Raw genomic sequence first — 25,439 nt, 5'->3', positions numbered from 1 at the left:
ACTGCATCATAACTTCTCATTTTGTCTGTTAAGACACTGGTAGAAAAAGAGTCAACAGTCTGAACCAAACAATTCTATATTCCCTAATAATGTATTTGTGTTTAATGGGATTTAACATGTTTTAACACAAACTCCTTTATGGTTCATAATTCCGGTGACTGAATTACACCAAAGCAATACTGATTTATCAAACTGTAATTTTCTTAAAACAGCTGTTTTAATGTTTTGGCGTTTAATTTTTTATTTAATCTTGCTAACCTTCACAAACAAACAATAGCACAGACACATCTACAAAAGTTTATTGTCAGAATTGCATTAAAGAAAACAATAGCGGTCCGGGGACAGAAAAACAGAAGTATAACAAGAAGAACAACTTTTAACTTTTGCATGACACGTAGTGCATCAGTGCATCCTGTACATCTCTGCCCTCCTCCTCTACACCTTGTGCTACTGCAGGCTCATGTGCTGCTGCTTCAGGTAAATCCCATGAAGTCTCATCAGAGAGCATCTGAAACACATACACAGCACACATATTTTAATACCTAACAGCGATAAACTGCAGCCATTACAGGGTCGTTCACAGGACTGATACACGATAGCTAGCGAACTAGCATTAGCTTACCCTCATATGTCCTCTAGTTCATATCCGCTTGTCTTCGGCTTGATACTGCTGCATCGCCTCCCAAACTCTCCTGTGTGTCTCCTCAGTGTTTCGACTCGCCGCTCTCAGCTTTCTCCGACTCTTCTATTACTCTGAATCTGACAGAAAGCCACAGACCGAGCAGCAGGTGTACTATCGCCTCCATGTACATTGTTGCATTGCGTTTGTGTCGCACAGAAATGACGGTAAGGGACTTTCGGACCGCCGTGCTATGACGACTCCACCCACGATGAGGTGGTTCTCAATGTAATGGAAAAACAACTAAACCGAGACGAGCCGTGGCGCGCCGAGTAGATGCTAAAGGAAATGCTAAAGGAAAATTTGTCTTGCACCGCATGTATCAACATTTGGGAAAGAGGACCGAGTCTTTAGCGGTTGCTAATAAAGTTTTGTTTTATTGAGTATCCAAACCAACGTAGAGGTGAATAGCGCCACCCAGTGTATCGGAATGTGTTTACAAGCTCTGCGTCAATCCATTATCTGGAATCGATTTGCCTTGACTTGATGTGCAGGGTAACCAATCAGGTGTTAGGATCCGCCCACCGACTTTGACGGGCGAGGTTGACAGATAAAATTAATTCATGATCCACTGCAACACAAGGACCATGAAATAATTAATTAAATCGTGAAATAATGAAATATGTTTTTTACTTAAAATAATTGTTATTTTAATAAATTAATGACATATTTAATAACACATTTATGTATTTAATTCCAATTTTAATTAATTAATGACATATTTAATTCCAATTTTAACTAATTAATGACATATTTAATTATTTAATGATATATTTATTTAATAACACATTTAAGTATTTAATTCCAATTTTAATTAATTAATGACATATTTAATTCCAATTTTAATTAATTAATGAAATATTTAATTCCAATTTTAATTAATTAATGACATATTTAATTAATTATTTAATGATGTATTTATTTATTTAATTTTGGCACTTTTAGTCCTCCATATGTGTGAGGTTGCACCTGAGTGAAATTCGTATTGGCTTATAAAGCTGGGAGGCTTCTGTCCTTGTGTGATGATAGTTTGTACTTTAAAATGTGTGTTGTTTTGGTGTTGTTTTTACTGTAATCTGTTTCCATATCTCGGTAGTAACGTTAATGATTAGAGAGGTCCAGTTCTATAACACATCCATATGTTCAATTATGTTATTGCTGCAAATACCTTGCTATGATACAGCATTACACTCAATAAATAGTGTTGCTAACTGACTTCAGAACTGTGTGACGCTTTATTTTACGGAAAAAAATCGCTGAATGAGTTCTCAAAGAGGACAACTGCCCGACGTCCCAGCAGCTGTGAACACAATCCCAGGCGTTCAAGTTACGTGCGTCGCCGCTTTGTCTCCCGCTCAGCCCACAATGACAATATTCTCTCCCCTGATTGGCTGTTTTGAAATACATCGCGAGAGTTCATTGGTGTGTTTTGAACTGCCGCTGCACTGCGGTTGATTCAAAAAACTCTGACAGCATTTAGCGCTGGTCTGTACACGGAGAGTACATACGATAAGGAATGAGTCACAGTCAGGTAACTTTTGTTTTTTATTTAGAAACAGGTTCGGTTTTTAACTATATAGTTTGTCGAGTTAGTTGAATGTGTAGACTATTCAATCTGGACAGAAAGGGCTTCAGCTGTTATAAACTCAATAGAAAGTTCCCTTGGTGATTTAGCATTGGGTAAGCTAACGTTGGTGCCCATGTCTTGATCGTTAAGCTAAAAATGACCGATAGACGAGTTTATGTTATTGTCATTTATTCGTGTTTTTGGGACGTAAGGCTGTTAAGCGGTAGTAGAAACCTTCGATATGATCCACCGATAACTTGTAACCTAAATACCAACATTCGCGTTATTTAACGTTAGACCGTTGTCTAACGTTAAATAACGTCTCCAAAGTTTATTTGCTTTGGCGCTAGCAAAAATGCCACGTTGTATTAAAAATTAAAAGCATAAATGCATTACTGTAATTGAATGAGTTAAAAGTTAGCCACGTGATTTTCCGATTTTAATGTCTATGCCAGTTTCTTTCACACTCACTGCCTTGTTGCTGTTTACGCCGTATTGTATTTTCTAAGTTAACAGTCGCTTTAACGTAGGGCCACTAGCTAGCTTGGTACTGTGAAAGTATGTAACGTAAGCTACTGGAAAGTAATGCTAGTTCTGAAGGCTGAAATGACTTTTCAATGTGTGTTTTTTTTCCCCAGGGAGTAATGGAAGACTACTTGAAAGTAGAGAAAATCGGGGAAGGTAGGTCTTCTTTTTTTTCAAATTATACAAAAAAAAAATCAACAAATACGATTGTCCTGAATTTATGCCAAGGTTGCCACAGTTTTTATGGAGGTAAAGTTACATTATGAGCATATTTCCATTATAAGTATTGATTTTCATGATTCTAAAGCTGCTGCACTTTAAGTTTGATCCTTTTGATTATTTACAATAGCTTTGGTCAATTTAATAACAGGAACACCAGTCATGCACTGAATGAATTTCTGGCCTGATTTGTTGACCTTGTGCCACTCATTCATGGCTATGGACTCAAGCACACTTCCCAAAATTTAAAATCCTACACACAGGCTTTACGCTCAAGATATGTTATTGATCAGTAAAGTCTTTGGCAGTGGAATGAAGAAGTTTTATTTGAGGGTTTAATCTGGCTCAGACTGGGCCTTTGGGGGGTGGCGACACACAAAAGTAAGATTGGTCCACATACAGTAATTCAATAAAGACAATGTGTCTGTTATAATTGACAGGAATGCATGCCTTTTCCTGTTATTTCTGTGTAGACATCAAATTAATAACGCAATTTATTTTTTACCCAGACAAGTCAACAAATAAGCTGTAATAGAATAAATAAATAGGCTTTCATAAAGAAAATGAATAAAATTGAGTGCTCAGAAAAAAAGAAATCTAAAACGCTATAAACAACAATAAATACTTTGTACAGGGCAAATTGTATGTATGATCAGTCACAGTGCAATGGCTATGATCAAGTTTGCGTGTCTTGTTTTGCAGGTACATATGGGGTAGTGTATAAGGGCAGGCACAAGGCCACGGGGCAGGTTGTGGCTATGAAGAAGATCCGTCTGGAGAGTGAGGAGGAGGGCGTTCCCAGCACTGCTGTCAGAGAGGTCTCTCTGCTTCAGGAGCTGAAGCATCCCAATGTTGTACGGTAAGTTCGCTTTCTGTGGAGTGTGTTACAGCTTAAAAATGACTAGCTAATATATGATCCGGTTTTAGAGACAGTGTAAAGGTTTGTCAGATCATTACTCACTTGTATGAAAGTTATCACACCTGATGTAGTTTTACCTCTGTCTTGAGATTTGAAATATTAAAGTGATTACGGTGATCTATAAGTCAGACTTGCCACTTGGCAGGTATTTTGGTAATGCCCTCGGCTGTTATTTCAGGCTAATGAATCCAGGTCCCTATTTAAATGAATAGGAGGAGAGAGCCATAACTGCAATTTCACTGGTCAGCAGGTAATAATGACTAGGGGTCGACTAATGATTATTAGTAATCAAGGCGTCCAGTAACCAATATTTGAGACTGATATACATTCGTCACATCAATAAAAATCTCGATGTCAAAATTTAACAGTGCAAACTCCACCTCAAAAATGTATTAAAATGCCTTTGTCTATTTATATTTTTTAAGTATTTATTTAAAATCAACATTTATGCTTCAGTGTTGATATTTCTCATGACATGTAATCAATCTTATAGTACTGTGGGCAGGGCATTGCTCAAAACTACAGATGGAGAGAAGTGGCAGCATCAAAGCCAGAGTAGCACATTTTCAAAATGACTTACTTTATATGGAGTCTGTTAAGTGACCATAACGATGCTAATAAGCGGACAAATGCTGAATATCAAATGCGATTTTGGGTATGACTGATAAATCAGTCTGGTAAGAGCTGCAATTATAAAATCGCTAGTAAAATGTGATAAAAATATCCTAAAATATTTGGTGACTTTGACCCAAATTAAGGCTTAAAAACGATTCTTCTCCACAGGCTATACTGTTGCATGACACTGCATGTGTTGGTGAAACAACAATTAACTGGATGTTTGAAAGCAGAAGATTTACTTCTTGGTGACCCTCTGGAATTCTCCGATGTTTTTCGGGATGTAGCGAGTCTCACTCCCTTATAATATTGCTGTTATGTGACATGTTCTTTTTACATATGCATGTGCTTAATTGCTCAACAAAGTGTGACCGCATGATTTTTCTATTTTTTAAGCTTTCAGTCATGGTAGCTGATCAATGTCTGACCCAACTCTTTACATACAGAATGTCAGCAAATGAGGATTCTGAGTTGGAACCTGTGAGAAAATGTGTACATATAATATGAACCCATCTAGTTCTCGTGTGTGTGTATGCCAGACTCCTGGATGTCCTGATGCAGGAGTCTCGACTCTACCTCATTTTTGAGTTCCTGTCCATGGACCTGAAGAAGTACCTGGACTCCATTCCCACTGGCCAGTACATGGACTCTATGCTGGTCAAGGTATCTCTCTCTCAGCACTTCATCTTAGCTTCGTATTAGCAGGATACTGCTATATTATTTGAGGGTTTTGGTTTCAGATAGCATTATGGGATCAAGTAATATATCTCCAGCAACATAAAATGCTTGAACAGTTGCAGCAATCATGTACCAATAAGTTTCTGGCTTCATTTGCTGACTTGTGGCAGTTTGACTTATTTTGTCTTCACTGTGGTAAGCAACAGCAACCTCCTGTCTGGCAGCTAAAAATTTCACATTTTGCAGAGGATTAGTGCTGTAAGTAGGGCTGAAATGATTCTTCAAATAATTTTATTGCTAAAATAACTGGAGGCAAAATTCTCTTCCTTGAGACTTTGTTTAATACACTGTACACTAGGTCACTAACTGGCAGTCTCAGTGCAGATCCAGACTTCATCCTATACGGACCCGGACATATAATCAGTAAATTATAAGGGGATTTTAAATTTGGCAGGACGCTTCTATTTTAACCAGCGCAGCTTTTCTAGTGTTTACAGTATTGGTTTAGTATCTCAGAGGGCTGAAGTACAAAGCAAGTTTAACACAGCAGGGCTTTCTTTGAGTCGGCTCAAAAACAACTAAAACCCCAGTCAGAGATAACATATATCATAAAGGTGTTTATCAACTTTCTTTGTCAACTCAGACTTTCTGCTTAAAACTTGTACCCACAAAAAGGGGCGTTTGATGCATCATTTGACGTATTTTCCGCACAAAACCGAGTGTGGAGTGGCTCCAGTGAATTAGTAGAGCTGTTTTTGGAAGGTGAGGTAGGAAATACTACGAAAAGTTTAATAAACACAACAGCCTTCCATAAACATTCCTAGTGTGTCTGTAACAAGGACAACATTTAAAATCAAAATCATTTATTTGTAGGTGTTAAGCGTTGCAACTAGAACTTACTTTGCTGACAGTGCTATGCTGAGGCTATCGCTAAGAGGTTTGCTGTGCCTCTTTGTCTGCGACTAATGCTATTTGGAGAACCCTAACCCCTTTATTGCTGTTAACTAATAAGTTTTAGTATACCGGTCCAAGCATTGGTTATCGGCCTGTTTTGATTACTAATAATCAATATTTGACATCAGCCCCAGGAAGAAAAAGCACACATCAGTCAGTTCCTAGTGGGATCCATGTGTATCTACTATGGGCCACCATTACTGGTGTGGCAGCTGAATGAAATTGAGAACCATCACCTGGCAGTTTCTTTTGTAAGTATTAGACAGCCTGGCAAGTCAAGAATAGTGTTGGGTGGACCAGCATCCTGAAAGAAAAGTCAAAGTTGCACATATACATACCCCCACTTTGGTGAAAACGTTTAGATTTAAACCAGGGTAAATGCAAGGCGCAGAGATGCGAGTTGGGCCTTTTAGTTTTAAGTTTAACTGACAGGTTTTGCTAAAATCAGTCATACATGTTAGAACCAGGAGCTGACTCTAAAGAAGAAGAAGAATGATACAGAAAGCTACACCCAGCAAGTTTACAGGATTTATTCCTTTGATTTATTTCATGTGAAACCCTGGAAGCCTGACTCTGTGTTTTTGAGAACTTTATCATTTTAACATGGGGTTGAGTGCTTACTTTGCTAATGATTTATCTTCTACCACTTAAAATACACCAAATGGACATGTTGACAAAATAAAACACTTGATATTTACTGGAGAGGGTTTTTAGTACATTACCTTGTACATTAACATGAGTAATGCTGAAGTTACATCACTTTGATTTTCATCAGCAATGAAAACAACTCCTGGGATCTCTCGCTTCATCACAGTGTCATTATATCTTTTGTTATCATTTGGAATAGAAAACGCTTAGTGGCAGTGGAAGAATACTGTTTAATTTAACTATTTAAATGTTTGTATTTTTTTTTAGTTGAGCTGTACGAGTGCAATGATGATCACACTCCCTTTCAGATGTGCACAAGAACAGCTGTGGAATCACCGACACATATTTGCTCTGTTGTGTTTAATCATGCACATGTGGAGCCATTGTTTAGTCTCCCCTACGTACAAGTCTGTGCACTTCTCACTGCTTTGGACTGCATATAAAACATTGCACCACTTGTACGTAGGTGATTGGGGAGAACCACTTTTTGTCTGAGTTACTTAGTGTGAAGTGCACTGATATTAAAAAAAGGCAATAAAAACTCTTGAATCTCGTATGTTGTATTAGGAGAAAATGCCTCTGAGCTTTTCAGATACTTGGGCTACATATTGTTTCATGTTTTTCTCTGTTTTCTGTGGTGCCGTGTTTTTGCAGATCTTTTTGTTGAATGGATGAAAATCCAGTTTGGATAACCACAGTTTTTCTGTGTTTTCTTAATGTGTGTTCCCTCTCTTTTCCCTCTATATTGGTAGGGACATTTTCAGCCCAGTGTTCCAGTGAGTGGTGGGAGTCAAAAAGTCAATATTGCTCTGTGTGTCTAGGTTTAAAGCAGACTACAGTGTTGAGTCTTCCATCTTTCTCCTTGGGCACAGCACAGTCCAAAAAAGGCAGTTTATAATCGTTCACATCCTCTCTTGTGAACTTATACTATCCATGGAATTAATGTGAAGGTGTCTATCTCATGGGCTTTGTTTTTTCACCCAGGTGTCATCCACATATCTGAGCCAGTTTCTTAAGACCTCGGTGCTCTGATTTCCACTTTCTCCATGTAGGGATTGGTCACAGTCGGTGACACTGGAAAGCCCATATTTCCTGTCTGTAGAAGCTTTCATTATATTTGAATCAAGTGGTGGTCGTGAAGAGATTCAGCAGGGTGCATATATGGTTGGGGGTGAAGTGGTTCTGTCCCCAGGGGAGCCATTTTGCAGGACTCACTTTCTGACAGTCTCCACTACCTCAGATGCAGGTATGCATGTAAAATGTAAGATGATGTTGAGTGTGTTCGTTTTTTTGAGACCTAAGACAAGCAACTCCTCTCAGTTAAAGTTGTTTATTCTGCAATTCAAAGCAGCTTGATATCATGGACCATTACTGTTCAGAGGACTACTGTCAACAAGGTGTTAATCTGTAGGCATCCAGCAATGGATGACGTTCAATGTGTACAGAGTCTTTATGGAATGTGCAGCAATCTCATTCATCAAAAACTGTTGGAGAGAAGCTGTGTTTAAACTCAGCCCTCTCTTCAGTGGAGCACAAGCATGTCCATAATCTCTTGGCACATGACCCTCCAATCAGATAGTCCCTCCCTATTATGATTCATATGTTTCTTAGTGTATTATCCCTTTATCAATCATATTGACTTCTGTCTCAGTCATATATTATCACAGCTTGTAGTTGACGCACCAACTCCAGTCAGGAGTATTTTATCAGTTCTTACACATTTGTTCTCACAAGAAGTCCTTATGACTTGGAGTGGCCTTCGGTACCAAGTGAGTGTACATGCTCGTGCAGTGTGTGTGCGTGTATGTGCGTGTGTCAGCAATGTATGATGGTGTGTAGATGAGTGTAAGCAGCTGCATTTCGTTCTGTCTGATCTGGTACAGTTCATCTTTGGTGCTATTCAATCACAACGTGGATAGCTGCTTGAACAAATTTTATTTATTCACAGATCACCACAACTCTTATTTAGCATGTAATGCAACGTGTAAATCAATATTAAGCTATCAGTATGTTTAAAAGAAATAATAAAAAATAATAAATCCTAACAATGGTATCAAATAAAACCTTTTTTTATTTGATACCACTGAGGCCAGTTTCACTTTCTGAACCTTGCTGACAAAATCAGTGGAGTATTGGATGTGATGAGCAGTGTTTCCCACCAGCAGCGCTAAAATCTTTGCAAGGTGTTTTGAAATGTTGTAGGTGACAGTTGATGCTGCTGCTGATGCTGCTGAGTGATGCTCCTTCCTTTTTTTATTGTTGGAGGACAATGTGTGTTCTCCAGGTAAAGCCAGTATTTAGATAGACAGTCACTGACTTTCTCTTTTTCCAACTGTAAGTTTCTGCCCTCCTTTCTGGGGATAAAAAGGTGGGCGGAGGTACTTTAGCATTGGACAGTGCCTCTGACACCTTCAACTTGAGCTGTTCGGCTTCTGATAGATTTTTGTCTAAAAGCTGATTCTGTGGCTGTGGTGAGGTCCACTGCAGGTAATGGCTGTGAGGATAAGTTCAGTCCTTTGGCTCGTGTTTCCTCTACTATTGTCGACGACTGCTTGCTCATATGAAATTCAAGTTAAGGGCTTTGAGATAACGTGTGTCATGAATTGGCATGATATAAATAACACTGAACTGAATTAGATTGTTAAGGACAGGAAGGCTAAAGCTATTGCTAAGACACTTGCTCTGCCTCAGACTAACTTTTTCACTGGTCGCACTGGTGTTGCATTTTTAACTGTATGAAAAGTGCTCTATACATAAAGTTTGATTTGATTGGACCATCATCCTTAGTTGCACATCCCACCTAGTCACAGACGAAACACCTGCTGGACATACATTTACCATTGTTCCCTAAATGCCTCATAATTCAGGCTGTGGTAGATGCTGTTAGGTGGCTGCAGTTAGGTGTGTGAGCAAAAAGAATGTTCTAATGTCAGATTTGTCCAAGATAAAACCAATTGATTTTATCCACAGGCTCTTTTTCTCATCAGTGGAGACAGCAGCAAACGAGAAGAAACTGTTTTACTGAGCTGCTGTTTGGAGAAAACCTGACCTCTGCTGGTCGCCCTCGGCAACAACAACAACAGAGGAGCAGAGCATAATTTTAATATAATAGGTTAATGCTCAGTCTCGCTCCATATTAATGCAGTTCGGAATACTTTATTATGCTTTTTACATATACACTGAAAACACAACATGTTTGTCCATAAATACATTTATTCATTGATCAAAATGTTTATAAATGTTTAGATATTAAACCTAACAACCTTCTTTATTACCATCTTTAAGTCAACTTTATTGAGGTGGAGCTTTCATGGAATGAAAGCAGTTAAAGGGTGCTTTGGTGTAGCAAAGTTACGAAATCATTGTTTTCAAACAGGTTATTGTGCCATTTATTTTGTTTTGTTGATTCACAATTTCACTGTTCTAAACATTAGCAACATGCACCCATTTCTCTGTTCTTTCTCTTTTTCTCACCATCACTTTTTTAGAGCTACCTTTACCAGATCTTGGAGGGCATTTACTTCTGTCACTGTCGCCGAGTCCTCCACCGTGACCTCAAACCCCAGAACCTCCTGATTGACAACAAGGGAGTTATCAAACTGGCAGATTTTGGCCTGGCTCGGGCCTTTGGTGTTCCCGTCAGAGTTTACACCCATGAGGTGAGGAAATGTTCCCACATCACTTGGAAACACTACACAGACACTGTGTACAACCTTGAAAAACCTTTAAAATAATGACCGAGCTGAATGAAAACTTGTATCTTCTCAGGTTGTCACTCTTTGGTACCGGGCTCCAGAGGTCCTCCTGGGTTCACCCCGATATTCAACCCCAGTAGATGTTTGGAGCACTGGGACCATCTTTGCTGAACTTGCTACCAAGAAGCCTTTGTTCCATGGAGACTCAGAGATAGACCAGCTCTTCAGGATTTTCAGGTAGACACACATTAGGACTTACATGTGTTTAATAAAACCGTCTTTGGTTGTTCAACTGAAAATGTGAATTAAATAATGTAAAGTACAAATGTAAAGAAGTAGTTGTTGCAAGGGACCTGCAAACAAAGGCTAATAAAAAGATCCTGCAGTATGATATGGTAATTTCCTGTTTGACAAATGTTGCCAAATTGGATGGATATTTGCCACTAGTAAACAGTAAAGTGTGATGTTTGCTACTGTGTTGAATCTATGCAGAGCCTAGTCTGTATGCTACCAACATGGCCTATGGTTATGAGCATTCATACTTGTGTGTCTGTGTCACTCTAATTACATAGCCAAAAACAGTGCAAAGAGACATCTTCACATGCTTTGCTGAACAAATCACTTCAAGTCCTGTTCTAAAGTTTGTTGTTGTGAGGATTTTTATCAGTATTCCAGTATAGAATAGCCTGCAGACATAGAACGTGAATCTGGGTTGGCTTATTGTCCCAGACTGGCAGGGTACTACAATTTCATGTATGTGTGTATATATATAAATACACACATACATACGTACATATACATATACATATCCATCCATCCATCCATTATCTATACACCGCTTAATCCTCACTAGGGTCGCGGGGGGGGCTGGAGCCTATCCCAGCTGACTCGGGCGAAGGCAGGTGACACCCTAGACAGGTCGCCAGTCTGTCGCAGGGCTACATATATAGACAAACAATCACTCACACATTCACACCTACAGGCAATTTAGAGTAATCAATTAACCTCAGCATATTTTTGGACTGTGGGAGGAAGCCGGAGTACCCGGAGAAAACCCACGCATGCACAGGGAGAACATGCAAACTCCATGCAGAAAGATCCCGGGAAAGCCGGGATGCGAACCCGGGATCTTCTCGCTGCAAGGCGAAAGTGCTAACCACTACGTCACTGTGCAGCCTATATATATATACACACACACACACACACACACACACACACACACACACACACACACACACACACACACACACACACACACACACACACACACACACACACACACACACACACACACACACACACACACACACACACACACACACACAGGGTCAGAAGGGAGAGAGAGGACAGTATGTGAATACTACTTAGGGTGACCAGATCTCAATAAACCAATTGTGGGACATAGAGCATATTAGTGTGGGACAATGTGGGACACCTTACCAAAGCTGAGAGGGGGGGTCTCCCATGTTCTGTGTCACTTCACGTCGTATTCCCCACCGTGTGAAACGGAAAACGAACTCTGACAAACTTCACAGAAAACTCTCTGAGAATCACCTTGCTTCACCCAGTGATATGTAGTTTCCCAGTCTTTGTTGAAGCTGCATCTCCTCATCTTTGCTGTACTTTCCATTATCTCCGCCAAAATCCATAGTTTAGTGTTTGTGTCTGCTTTGCGGTGTGTCGCAACCAGTCGCGACTGGCACAATTTACGGCAACTGACAACAAGGTGCGGCAGCAAGACACTGACAGGTTAATCTGGTCGTGATCGCACGTCTGCGCTGTTTGACTAACATAGAAAAAAAGCCAGATAAAAAACAAAACTCCTAGCATCTGTCCTTCAGAGTTTTAACTTTTGAAAATTATAGCTGCCAATCAAAATGCGGGACAGCGTCTCAATGGGTGGGACGTGGAAAAAGGGATGAAAATGCTGTGCAGTTCCGCACAAAGCAGGACACTTGGTCACCCTAATACTACTGCACCTGCTGGTCTTTGCATACCATCATAGACTGTCTTCCACAGGGTTCACAAGGTCTGTCTCTGATTTACATATGGTTATTTAGATGGTTTATTTAGTGTGTAGTTGCACTTCATTCTGTCATTACAACTGTTGCCGATTCCCAACCCACAAGTTGCGGCACCCTTTAAATTGTTTCCCATTTGAATCCCGGTGTCATTTGTCTTTTCTTTCCAGGTCTCTGGGAACTCCAAACAATGATGTGTGGCCTGATGTAGAGAGCCTGCCTGACTACAAAAGCACCTTCCCCAAATGGAAGTCTGGCAACCTGTCATCGATGGTAAAAAACCTAGACAAGAATGGCCTAGATCTGCTGGCGGTAAGGACGCACCGTGTTACATCTTAGTTGAGAACCTTGAAAAGTTTCTGCATTTTTTTTTTTATGTGGATTTTTATTTATTTATTTATTTTTTATACAAAAAAAACGCACTGTAAAACACGTTTTAGTCATCTCATGTTGCTCTACATAATACGTCTCATTTATTCATGCCTTGTTTCTGTGTTGTAGAAAATGTTGACCTACAATCCTCCTAAGAGGATCTCTGCACGTGAGGCTATGACACACCCTTACTTTGATGACTTGGACAAATCCACCCTGCCAGCTGCCAACATCAACAACATCTAAAACACAGTGTCCTTTATACCAACACCTCCATACCCTTTGTGAATTATCATATTGTAAATACTTGTGTGTATGTGTGTGGAAAATTGCACACCTTTAGTAAAATTTCAACAGTGTATTTTCAATAAAACTGCACTTTGTGATTCTAAAAATGATTCAGTTGATTAATTTTTTTCTGCATTTGCTTGAAAATATTGGACTGGGAAAGAAAGAAAAGGTTCGACAATTCCATGAATAAAATTTGTTTATGACCTGTCCAGGGTGTTAGAGGGCTGAGAACTTAGAGTTTTTGCAGCACAAAAGTATAGCATTCAAGCCCCTGTTAGCATTCAGGGCCAAAATGTTTCCTTAAAACAGTGGTTCTCAATTGGTCTGGGCCTGGGACCCACCATAAAACTGAAATGACAAGTCGTGACCCAAACAATATTTCTCCAAAAATCAACAATTTATTGACTGAGCGTTCGAAGACAAAACTTTTAAACCTGAACTCAAGTACTTCACAACAACTCAAAATCAAGCAGCAATACTAATTCAAGTACTGAGGACTTTGAAACAAGTAGAACAATAGCCTCAAGTAGTTCTCAGGATATATAAAAGTGCATTTTTTTTCTACAAAAAAAGTGCAATTCAACAAAACCAGTAGCTTCTCATAATACTGCACAAGTCTGCAACATTGCTGTTGTAGCTGGAGAAACTATGTATAGAAATATGTGCAAAAGAGTCCAAAACATGAAAACTGATGAAGTGCATTCAACAAATTATTAAAGTGAAGAAATGCTTAATGTTCTGATCAATCTCAAAATGTAAACACAATAAAACATTTTTCAAAGGGCTTAACTATATTTGAAAGCCAATATTTGGGGAAAAAAATAGTGTGCAATATTGAAAGAAAAGTGTGTTTTTAAGCACTTACAAATAAACAAAAGTCACAAGTCACAATAAAAGTACTGCAGAACTACATGAAGTTCTAATGGCTTAGCTGAGGATGCTTTTTAGACAAGAGTCTAAAAATCTGGCTGTATGCATGATAAAGCAACTCTGAGGTCATGCTCAATGTTCAGTTTATTTCGGTATTTTGTTTTCAGCTGAACAAGAGCTGAGAAGCCACATTCACAGAGGTATGTGGTGCTGAATGGTAGGAGGATTTTTACCGCTCGACTAGCAATGGAGGGATACTCTCTCATCACATCGTTGCACCAGAACTGGGAAAGGCTTACCTCTGTGAATTTCTTTCTGAGAGTGCGGTCACATGATAGCTCCACCAGCTGACATTCATCGCTGCTAGGCAACGTTATGCTTTCCATGTTTATTCCAAACGGGTCGCGCACCCAGTCGTCCTCGGGTTGTTTATCGGGAAAGTAGTCGCTAAACCGCTCGAAAAGTTTATTCAGATGCGTGCTTTTGGACTCCTTTGTCTTCGGTGTAGGAAAATCCATATTTAATGTACTCGCTGTCGTACTTGCGTTTAGCCATGCTGCTGTTGCTATGAAAACATGCAGTTTCTTCTACAGTAATACGAGTGTCCTCACCGGTCGCTGCTGACACGACGACCCCCTGCGGGTGCGGAGGGGAACTACAATGACTCGCCACTAAATTGGATTATCTTTATTTTTCTCTCTTTTTAGAAAAAGGCTCGCGACCCACCAAAAACGGCCCCGCGACCCACTTTTGGGTCGCGACCCACCAGTTGAGAAACACTGCCTTAAAATACTTCGCATTGACTTTCAGAGAACAATGTTCAGCCCATACAATCAGCATGACTTAGATAAATGGCTAAATGTCTTCTGTAGTTCTTGGAGTGTGCAAGTATCAACCAGTGCAACTAATTTACTACGAAGTCTACTTAATTATTCTGATGAGTATTATTGCATCTTTTTTTGATCAACATTTTGTCATTTAGCTTCTATGAACTCTGAATACAATATCTAAAGAATATCCACTCAACAGCCACTTTATTAGGTACACCCGTTCAGTTGCTTATTAACACAAACAGCTAATCAGTCAGTCACATGGCTGCAACTCAATGCATTTAGGCATGTAGACATGGGCAAGACAACTTGCTGAAGTTCAAACCGAGCATAAGAATGGGGAAGAAGGGATGTTAGTGACTTTAAACATGGCATGGTTGTTGGTGCCAGACGGGCTGGTCTGAGTATTTCAAAAACTGCTGATCTTCTGTGAATTTCACGCACAACCTTGCGTTTACAGAGAATTGTCCTAAAAAGAGAAAATATCCAGTGTGCATCAGTTTTGTGGACTAAAATGCCTTGTTGATGTGAGGTAAGAGGAGAATGAGCAGACTGGTTGGAGATGATAGAAAGGCAACAGTAGCTCAAATAACCACTCGTTACAACCAAGGAATGTAGAATATGATCTCTGAATGCACTATGTTGAACCTTGAAGAAGATGGACTACAGCAGCAGAAGACCACACCGAGTGCCACTACTGTCAGCTAAGAACAAGAAACTGAGGCCACAGACTGACCAAAATTGGACAATAGAAGATTGGATAAATGTTGCCTGGTGTGATGAGTCTCAATTTCAGCTGCGACGTTCAGCTGGTAGGGTCAGAATTTGGTGTAAACAATTCAATTTAATTTTATTTATATAGCGCCAATTACAGGTCAAGTTGTCTCAAGACACTTTACAGAACCCAAATGCCTGAACCCCCAGAGCAAGTCCTAAGGTGACAGTGGCAAGAAAAACACCCTTTTAACAGGGAAGAAACCTTGAGCAGAACCCGGCTCTTTATGTGGGGGGACCTATCTGCCTGCTGGTCGGCGGGTTGAGAGGGACAGAAGAGGTCTTCTGCCTTGTATCAACGCTTCAGGCTGCTGGTGGTGGTATAGGGGATATTTTCCTGACACACTTTGGGCCCCATAGTACCAATTAAGCATTGTTTAAACACCACAGCCTACCTGAGTATTGTTGCTAACCATGTCCATCCTTTATAACCAAAGTCTACCATCTTCTGATGGCTACTTCCAGCAGGATAATGAACCATGTCACAAAGCTCAAATCATCTCAAACTGGTTTCTTTCTAATGAACCATGTCACAAAGCTCAAATCATCTCAAACTGGTTTCTTGAACATGACACTGAGTTCACTGTCCTCCAATGGCCTCCACAGTCACCAGATCTCAATCCAGTAGAACCTTTGAGGAGATTCACATCATGGATGTGGAGCAGACAAATCTGCAGCAACTGTGTGATGCCATCATGTCAATATGGACCAAAATCTCTGAGGAATGTTTCCAACACCTCATTGAAAGTATGAAATGAAGAATTAAGACAGTTCTGAATATGAAACAGGCTCCAACCTTTTACTCGGAAGGAGTACCTAATAAAGTGGCCAGAGAGCCATAGTTTTAATTATGAGCCATCAAAAAATGACAGAAAAGAATATTAAATTTGGCAATAAAGGAGCAGGTCAAGTATGACCAAGTCCACTTCACCTTAAGGGGATGATGAATGACAGAACCAACCATAGCAATCCATTCAGTTGAGACATTTCACATAAAAAACACGTAAACCTGGTGGTGGTGCTGGATGAAAAGTTGGGAGCACTAACATCTGCAGGATACATACTGCTGACCATGAAGTGGTGGACTCATAAATACTAGTAAAAGTAGTAGTAATATCCTGTGATATATGTGAATATAAAATAATAAGTCAAAGTCATAAGTTTACTAAAGTATTTAGTACTTGTATAAGTTTAGAAAGTGAGCCAAGTGCAGTTCGAGACAAACTGTTGAGTTCTGTCTGTAGTAGTGTAGGGTCTTGACCTCACCATGTAAAGTGCCCTGAGACGACATGTTATGAATTTGGGTTATATAAATCAGATTTAGTTGAACTGAATAAACAGCTACTGCTGCCAGATAAAAAGTATACACAAGTGGAAGCATAAATGCGTAACACCAAGGCTCCAAGCTAAGTCCAGCACTTGAGTAAATGTGCATAGGTATATCCCATGCTACAAACTTTTATTGCACAACACTGAAACAAATGCAGAGATGCAGTATTTAAGATCAAAATGGTCAAAGAACTGTGACCAGCCAGCAGTGAGATCTCCTTATTTAAACTTTTAAAGCTAATAAGAGTCAGTGGATGTCTGCTGCCACTCTGTAACAACAGTTCAGAGATAATCATTTACATTTTGATGTGCCACATGCAACACAGAAGAACTTAAAGAAAATTAGTTTGTAATTATATTCCGCTCTGAGCTCTCGTAGGAGGCGGTCGCACTTTTCCTCGCTCCGTTTCTATCTCTGTTCTCCCCCACACCCTCATGTCTTCTGCGTGCTGCACTTTTTGTCTCGTCTTGTCTGTCTGACTTGGAGCGATCGCTTGGCACTGGACCTTCGAAACACCGATCATGGAATTGATTAACTGGTCTCTCAACACGCAATTGACAAGATTGTCGCCACAAAGAGCACAGGCCTAGGGGAGCCTACCTGCCCGGAGTTTCGCCTCTGGTTACATGATCGACGCCTGGAGGAAGTGGAAGGGGATCATGTGTCTGGCACCCCTATCCGTGGAGGATGTGGAAGATGTTTATATATATTCGGATTTATGATGACAGGCCTGCTGATAATTGGCTTGTTCACTGGCCTGAGCTTCTGGAAAATCAGGAAGACTGCAGATAGAAATGACGTCCAAACACTGCTGGTCAGACGATCGGATCACGGCTGCCGATGCTCGGTATGACGAACTCAATCGTAAGATGAACAATTTGCTTGGTGTGACTGTTGATGTGAGTCGCAAAGTGGAAGCCATCAGGGTGAGAATCGCTACAGCTGGGGTCTAAAATTGTTGAGAGCAGTAGGGGGAAGGTGAAATTGAGGTGATCGCGAGATGCTGTGAGATCGCGAGATTCAGTGAGTGGCGGCTCCCAGCTGCTAGATGAGAAGTAAACAAATCGCCGTTATCTCGACGTATTTGTATTCAAAATAAATAAATAAATAAAACAACAACCTAACTAAATAGCCTGCTCAAGATCGGAAACGGTAGTGCTCACAGTGGAGGACCTTGAGAACTTTATTGACGACTACTTCGTCCGGTGCACGATGGAAGACGCCAACCCGAGCAAGAGGAAGAAGGCAGACTCCTCGACGGACACACAAGACTTGGAGGTCACGGATATCCAGGTAAGTGTTCTCGAGTCAATTAATAAGAAGCTCGATATCCTTAGCTTGCTTCACCAGGAGATAAAAGACCTGAAAGCAAGCCTGGAGTTCACCCACCAGCAGATAGAGGATCTGCAGAGGGACAACGCCGAACTCCGGTCCACGCTGACAACGGTCACTTCAGAGGTGTGTACACTTAAAAAAGAAAACAAAACCCTGAGGGAGACCGTCCTGGACATCCAGTCGAGGAGCATGCGGGACAACCTGATCTTTTCTGGTATCCCTGAGTCCACACCGGATAACCCAGAGACCCTTGTTAAAAACTTCGTGGTGTCGGCGCTTAAAATCCCTGCGGAAACGGTGAAAAACATCACTTTCCACCGCGTCCACCGGCTCGGACCCCGAGGACCCCGACACCGTCCCATCATTGCAAAGTTCAAGCACTTCCAGCAGAAAGTGCTCGTAAGAAGCAAAGGACGGGAGCTGAAAGGCACGTCGTTCGGAATGAACGACCAGTTTCCCAGGGAAATCAACGAGAGGTGCAAAGTATTATATCCCATCATGAAAGAACACAGACAGAAAGGTAAACGGACTGCACTGGTTGTGGACAAACTATACATAGATGGGCAGCTATTTCGGGAACCCTCCATTACCCCCTGGTTCTTCTAAAAAAAAAAAAAAAAAAAAAAAGGCTTAAACGTTTAATATATCACTTAGTCATTTATGTTAGAAAATGTTATTAAAAAAAAAACTCACAGATGTAAATGTCTCACTCTCCTAACCTACACTCCCCACTGGAGAACCCCCTCCTCCTTCTACTTTTCTCTCTCTCCTTCTCTATATGTCTCCCTTTAGCCCTCTCCCCCTCTCACACACTCACCCCCCACACTCTCACTCACACTCTATGTACCCCCCATGTTTATTGTGCTTGTATGTTTTATAATGTGTTTGTTGATAGTTTTTCAGGCAATGATCTGCTATTATATAATGTATATATAGATCCTGACCTGCTGTATACATCTCTCTCCCACACTCACAGCTCACAGACAGCAACAGACAGCTCACAAGGACACACACAGATGTTATATTACATTACTACATAGAAAAAGAATGTTGTTCTGTCACTGAGTGACAGAACATCTTCTCTCTGTATGTTCAAGTTTAATATCATAGCCTGGAATGTTCATGGCATACGCTCACAAACAAAAAGAGTTAAAATCATGGACTATGTCTCTAAATTAAAAGCAGATATTTTGCTCCTTCAAGAAACACATTTACTACAGTCGGAAGAAAAATGTTTATCAGACTCGAATTATAGTATCATCTTTTCATCTTGTTATAACAGCAGACAAAGAGGGGTCTCCATTCTAGTCCATAAGAGAGTACCATTCACTTTAAACAGTACAGTAACGGACTCAGAGGGCAGATATATTATTATCCAGGCAACAATCTTTAATAAATTATATTCTATTGTAAACCTCTATGCTCCGAATAATGATGATCCAGCCTTCTTTCACACTGTTTTCTCTCACTTAGCAGACTTATCTGCTAACTCAACAACTATTATCGGTGGTGACTTCAACATAGTTTTAAACCCTTCAGTAGATCGATCTAATAGTCCAATACACGTCACAATCAGTTAAAGTCATACATGACTATATGAAAGATTTCGGACTAGACGACGTCTGGAGACTCAAGAACCCTACAAAGAGGGACTATACGTTTTTCTCTGCGGTACACAAAACATTTTCAAGAATTGACTTTTTCCTCTTAAATAACTCTATCGCACATAAAGTTACTACTAAAATCCACCCAATCATTATCAGCGACCACGCACCAATATCACTCAGCCTGCAAACAGATTCCATCCCTAAACCTCCTCAGACTTGGCGCCTCAACATCTCTCTACTCAAAGACCCAGAATTTGATCGAGTAATAAGGAGTGAGTGGGCAGACTTTCTAAAAAACAATGACTCTGATGACTTACCCCCATCTTTGCTTTGGGAAACTGGAAAGGCCGTAATCAGAGGTAAAATAATATCATACTCCTCATACAAGAAAAAAAAAAGATCTACAAACAGAGAAAGAAACTGAAGAAAAAATTAAACAACTTACAGAGAATTATGCAATAAACCCAAGTGATCAATTATGGTCCGAACTACAAAATGCAAAACTAAACCTCGATAATATCCTATCCAAGAAAACAGAGTTTTTATTACAACAACTAAGATATAATGATTTCGAACACAATAATAAATCAGGAAAATTTCTGGCGAACCAACTCCAGCGCAATAAAGAAAAATCCTTCATAACAGCAATTCAGGATCCCTCAGGAAAGTATACTCAGTCACCTCAGGAAATCAACCAGACCTATAATTATTACCAGAGTTTATACTCAGCAGTAGTTAACCCAAACATAGAAGATATACATAATTTTCTCAACAATTTAAACATGCCCAAACTAACGTCAAATTACAGAGACATATTAGATGCTCCATTGACTATGAAAGAATTACAATGTGCATTAGACAGTATGCCAGCAGGCAAGGCACCTGGTCCTGATGGTTTCCCTGCTGAATTTCTTAAACATTTTTGGTCAATGTTAGCACCCCTTTTCTTCAGGACAGTGACAGAGATTAAAAATAATGGTTATATCAGTCCGCACATGAATACAGCTGCAATTAAATTATTATTGAAACCAGACAAAGATCCTACGCATCCCTCTAGCTATCGACCTCTGTCACTAATCAACACCGACATCAAAATTATCTCAAAAGCTCTCGCCTCTAGGCTGGAGAAAATCATCCCATCAATAATTCACAGCGATCAAACAGGATTTATAAATGGCCGACACTCCACCAACAATATCAGAAGACTTCTAAATCTAATCTCTTTGACGCAACGCCACAACAAAGAAGCTATTGGACGCAGAAAAAGCCTTTGACAAAGTTAATTGGTCCTGTCTCTTTGCTGTGCTCCACAAATTTGGCTTCGGAGAATCATTTATCCAGTGGGTATCAGCTCTGTACAACTCACCCAAGGCTACAGTCACCACTAATGGGATCACTTCACAAAGCTTCAGTCTGCAAAGGGGAACGAGACAGGGATGCCCACTCTCTCCCTTATTGTTTGCGATCTTTATCGAACCATTAGCAACAGCTGTACGTCAGAACACCGATATCAAAGGTATCTGCGCTCTGGAGTCTGAACATAAAATTAACCTATACGCAGATGACATTTTACTTTATCTACAAGAACCCAAAACTTCAGTAAAGGAAGTATTTAACCTCATCACAACCTTCTCGCGTCTTTCAGACTACTCCGTCAACTGGTCAAAATCAATTATATTACCTTTAACAGAAAACTCGTGGAAGCCCGCAGCCCAAAACTCGCATTATTCTTTTCCTACTGGCAACATCAGATATCTGGGCATAAATATTTCCTCCAAACTCTCAGAATTAGTTCACCTGAACTTCACTCCACTTTTGGACAAAGTCTGTGATGATCTGAGGCGTTGGAACAACCTCCCCATCTCCCTTTTGGGACGAATAGCTACAGTCAAAATGAAAATATTACCTAAAATCAACTATCTTTTCTCCATGATTCCATTTAAACCCACATCAAAGTGGTTCCAATCATTAGACTGCGGAGTCTAATGATTGGTAAGTTGATTGGTAAATTGATTGGTAAATGATTGGTAAATTCTACTCAAAGAATAAAAAGGCTAAAATTAGTTTGACTACCCTCCAGAAGAATAAATCCGAAGGGGGACTGGAGGCTCCCAACTTCATGTATTATTATTTATCCAACCAAATACAATATCTCACCAAATGGATACATCCTCATGAAGAATATAACTCCTGGCTGGAACTAGAACAGTTAGATTGTAACCAGATCAAAATCTCTGACCTTCCCTTTATCACTTCTGCCCTTAAACATCACTCCTGCTTCAAGAACCCTATGATCGCTTCCACCTTGTCTGCTTGGTGGAAAGCACTGGAAATCACAGGCTCCCAATTAAAACCCAGTATACTCTCCCCAATCTGGCACAACCCTGATTTTGCAAACAACAAAATAGCTCTTTATTTCACCACATGGGCAGAGAGAGGAGTCACTCACCTCCATCACCTTCTGGATGATAGGACATATATAAACTTATTCCAAACATTTGAAATAAGAAATGGAAATTTTCTTCAGTACCTACAGGTAAAGAAGACTATTACAAGTAGAATTCCATCGCTTCAGACTACTTTACAGCCAACGGATTTACAGCCACCTGAATTTGTCGACTACATTGTGAAACTCTCTCCAAGAAATAAGAAGAATCTCTCAAAAATTTATAGTTTACTCTCAAAGACACACTCTATACACCTACCAACTCAAAAATGGGAAAAAGACGTATCCAAATCTTTTGACTCTGATTTTTGGACCCAAATCTGTGAAAACACATTTAAAATGACTAAAAACACCAACTTACAATTGATCCAATTTAAGGTGCTTCACAGAATGCATATAACGCAATATAAACTGTATAAAATGGGCTTCTCACGCAATGCACCCAAAACATGACGGACACTTACTTTCACGCTCTGTGGCTTTGTACACCCGTCTATCAATTCTGGGTAACAATCACGCAGAAACTCTCCAATATTTTGGACTGCGGGATTCCACATTCCCCGAACGTTTGCCTAATTGGTGATCTAACGCAAACAGCCCTTCCAGACATTCATATCCAACCCACACTTGCAGCTATCGCCATTGCCAAAAAAACTATTTTAGTTAACTGGAAAGATAAGAAAGCCCTCAACATCATCCATTGGCTGAACCTCCTCACTGAACACATTTCACTTGAGAGAATATCTGCTATCAGAAAAAAACAATTGGACTCCTTCAAAGAAAAATGGTCTCCATTTATTAAATCAATAAATATTAATCTATAGCCTCCGCTTGTATGTGGGCGTATGCCACTTCCCTCATAAAATTGTAATTATTATTCTGTCTGTGTGTATGGTCTGACTTCTGTCTGCTTTATTTCAGTTTATTAACCCTCTACCTTTTTAAGTAGGATGGCACCATGGACTTCAAGGCTGTGTGCATGCACTAGTGGTGTCCCTTCCCTATTGCTCTTGGGGTCGCTCTCTGGCTCTGCGGGGCCAGCGTGGCTCGGACCCCTCTGCCTGGGGGTGGGTGTCCCCGGTGTCTCTCCCTTTGAGCCCTGGGTCTGCTGGGTTTGTGCGCTCTTCCGGGGCCTTGGGGGTGGCGGCGGCTGGTCTCTTCTGGGGCGCCCTGGCTGGCCCTGGGGTTTGGGGTGGGTCGGCCCTCCGGTCGCACCCCTGTCCTTTCCTGCTCTGCTTCCCTCCTCCTCCCTCCTCTCCTGCCTGGCCGCTCGTCCTCGTCCCTCTCCCTCCCCTGGGGGGGCTGGGGGCCCTCCGCTGCCTGGGGGTCTGGCATGGGGGCCGGGTGGTCTCTCTGGGGGGGGTGGCTCTGGCTCATCCGGGCACAGGCCTTGGTACTTGCCTGTGTGCCGCCACTGGAGATAAGTTCCTGCTGGCTGGGGGCTTCTGTCCGGGCCCGGTGCTGTCCTGGGGAGTAGTGGGGTGGGTGGGGTCTCGGTGGTGCTGCGGGGTGGGCGCCCTGCATCCTGGACGTGCCGGCTCCGGGGTGGGCGTGGGGGCTCATGGCCCTTGCTTCCTAGTGGTGCGGCCTGGTCCTCCCTCCGGGGCAGGGTGCTGCATGCGGCTGGCCCGTGGTGGGGCTACGGCGTCTGCCGGGGCGCTGCTCCAGCGCTGCGACTTCTGGGGGTTTCGGTGCTGGCCGGGCCGGTCGGGTTCGTGTGGGCCCACCTTGGCCTCTTGTCTCCGGGCTCTGGGGGCCCTCTGCATGTGGTCTTACTACCTGTCTCCCCCGCTGCTCTCTCCTCATGGGCCGGATCCACACAACTGTGCACTTCACACACTCCACACGTCACTGTATATAGTTACTCTTAGGCACATATAGGGACACAACAGCTAGGGCCCCGAGAGCAGGTGGGGGCAGGAGTGATGGGCTCTGTGGTGGGGTGGATGGCAGGGCTCTACGGCCTTGTCTCTTCCCCATCACCTTCTTGCTTGCCTCCCCTGCTCTCTAATTTCTTTTTAATGCACCACATACACTCACACCTTGGGGGCAGGAATCCGTGCGCAGAAATTGCTGCACAGGAACTGACTAACTGTGCGGTGCTGCCCCCTCCACCACCCCACATCCTTATCCCAACTATCCTTGTCTTATGTCATGCTTTGCCTGTTGCGGGTTTGTTTTTTTTTAGGTTTCTTCTCAAATTGAATTTCCAACATTGGAGGTTTCATTTGGTACAACGAGCCTTTTTTTTCATTTACCCTCTGCTATCCCTACCCAGATCCCAACATGTCTTTTTCTTTTTTTCCCTCAAGAAAGGCGCGCGCAGCACTGCGCAGCAGCCGGAGCTGTCATGGGCAGGGCAGCTCAAATGAAATTTCGTTGTATATGAAAGTGTGCAATGACTAATAAAGATTGATTAATTGATTGTCTTATATAACAGCAACGCATGGACATGCCTTGTCAGCCAAGAACTGCTAGGGTAGAATAGGCCCTGAAACAATTCATCCATCACCTGAACAGTATGTGGTTTTGAAAATAGAATATCCAGGTTAAACACATAATGATACAGCAAAATTTTGCAATATACATTCATAAATACATAAACTGACACAGACATATTTGTATGATTTGACAGCAGATTTTAATAGAAATTTAAGCATTTATTAGAAGAGCAATAACAAGCACAAAATGTCTGTCTGGGACAATAGGTTCTGCTGATCAAAGCACCTGAGTGAGCCATTTGTTGCACTTCAAACATAAGCTTTAACCAACCTCTGCATTTGAAAATCACAAAATCCAAAAAAAATAACTGAAAGCAAAGCTAGTTAGTCTAATGTGTTCTTTTCTGAAATGTCCTTCTAAATGTGTTTATCATAAGCTATGCAATAAAATGACATTTTTAGTGGCTACATGTGTGAAGGATTACCAGTAACTGCCACAGTGTCTGTCAAGTGAGGCACCTGAGAAAACTGCAAATATTTGGGGGTTTAATCAAACATTGTACATGGCACTTTTCTTCTGAAAACAAATGCCTCACTGGTAAATCACACACAAGCTAACATAG

The 25,439-nt window shown here is 41.1% G+C and overlaps 1 protein-coding gene and 1 long non-coding RNA gene across 2 annotated transcripts; one reads left to right on the top strand and one right to left on the bottom strand.

Moving 5' to 3' along the window:
- Window positions 1-283: 283 nt before the first annotated feature.
- On the bottom strand, window positions 284-1,432 carry LOC129350772 (uncharacterized). The gene is made up of 2 exons (XR_008604284.1): window positions 623-1,432; window positions 284-508 (listed from the first exon to the last, which is right to left on the bottom strand). It is a non-coding gene; the product is annotated as an uncharacterized LOC129350772 (long non-coding RNA).
- Window positions 1,433-2,099: 667 nt separating this feature from the next.
- Window positions 2,100-13,287, top strand: cdk1 (cyclin-dependent kinase 1). The gene is made up of 8 exons (XM_023262806.3): window positions 2,100-2,210; window positions 2,885-2,927; window positions 3,693-3,849; window positions 5,064-5,187; window positions 10,293-10,463; window positions 10,573-10,736; window positions 12,691-12,832; window positions 13,022-13,287. Exons 1-8 carry the CDS (start codon window positions 2,196-2,198, stop codon window positions 13,136-13,138), a joined length of 933 nt encoding a protein of 310 aa, XP_023118574.1. The 5' UTR covers window positions 2,100-2,195; the 3' UTR covers window positions 13,139-13,287.
- Window positions 13,288-25,439: the final 12,152 nt, after the last annotated feature.

Source organism: Amphiprion ocellaris, chromosome 16, assembly GCF_022539595.1.
Source record: "Amphiprion ocellaris isolate individual 3 ecotype Okinawa chromosome 16, ASM2253959v1, whole genome shotgun sequence".
NCBI lineage: Eukaryota > Metazoa > Chordata > Actinopteri > Pomacentridae > Amphiprion > Amphiprion ocellaris.
Note: the sequence above shows the minus strand (reverse complement) of the source record. Positions and strands in the feature narration are given on the sequence as shown.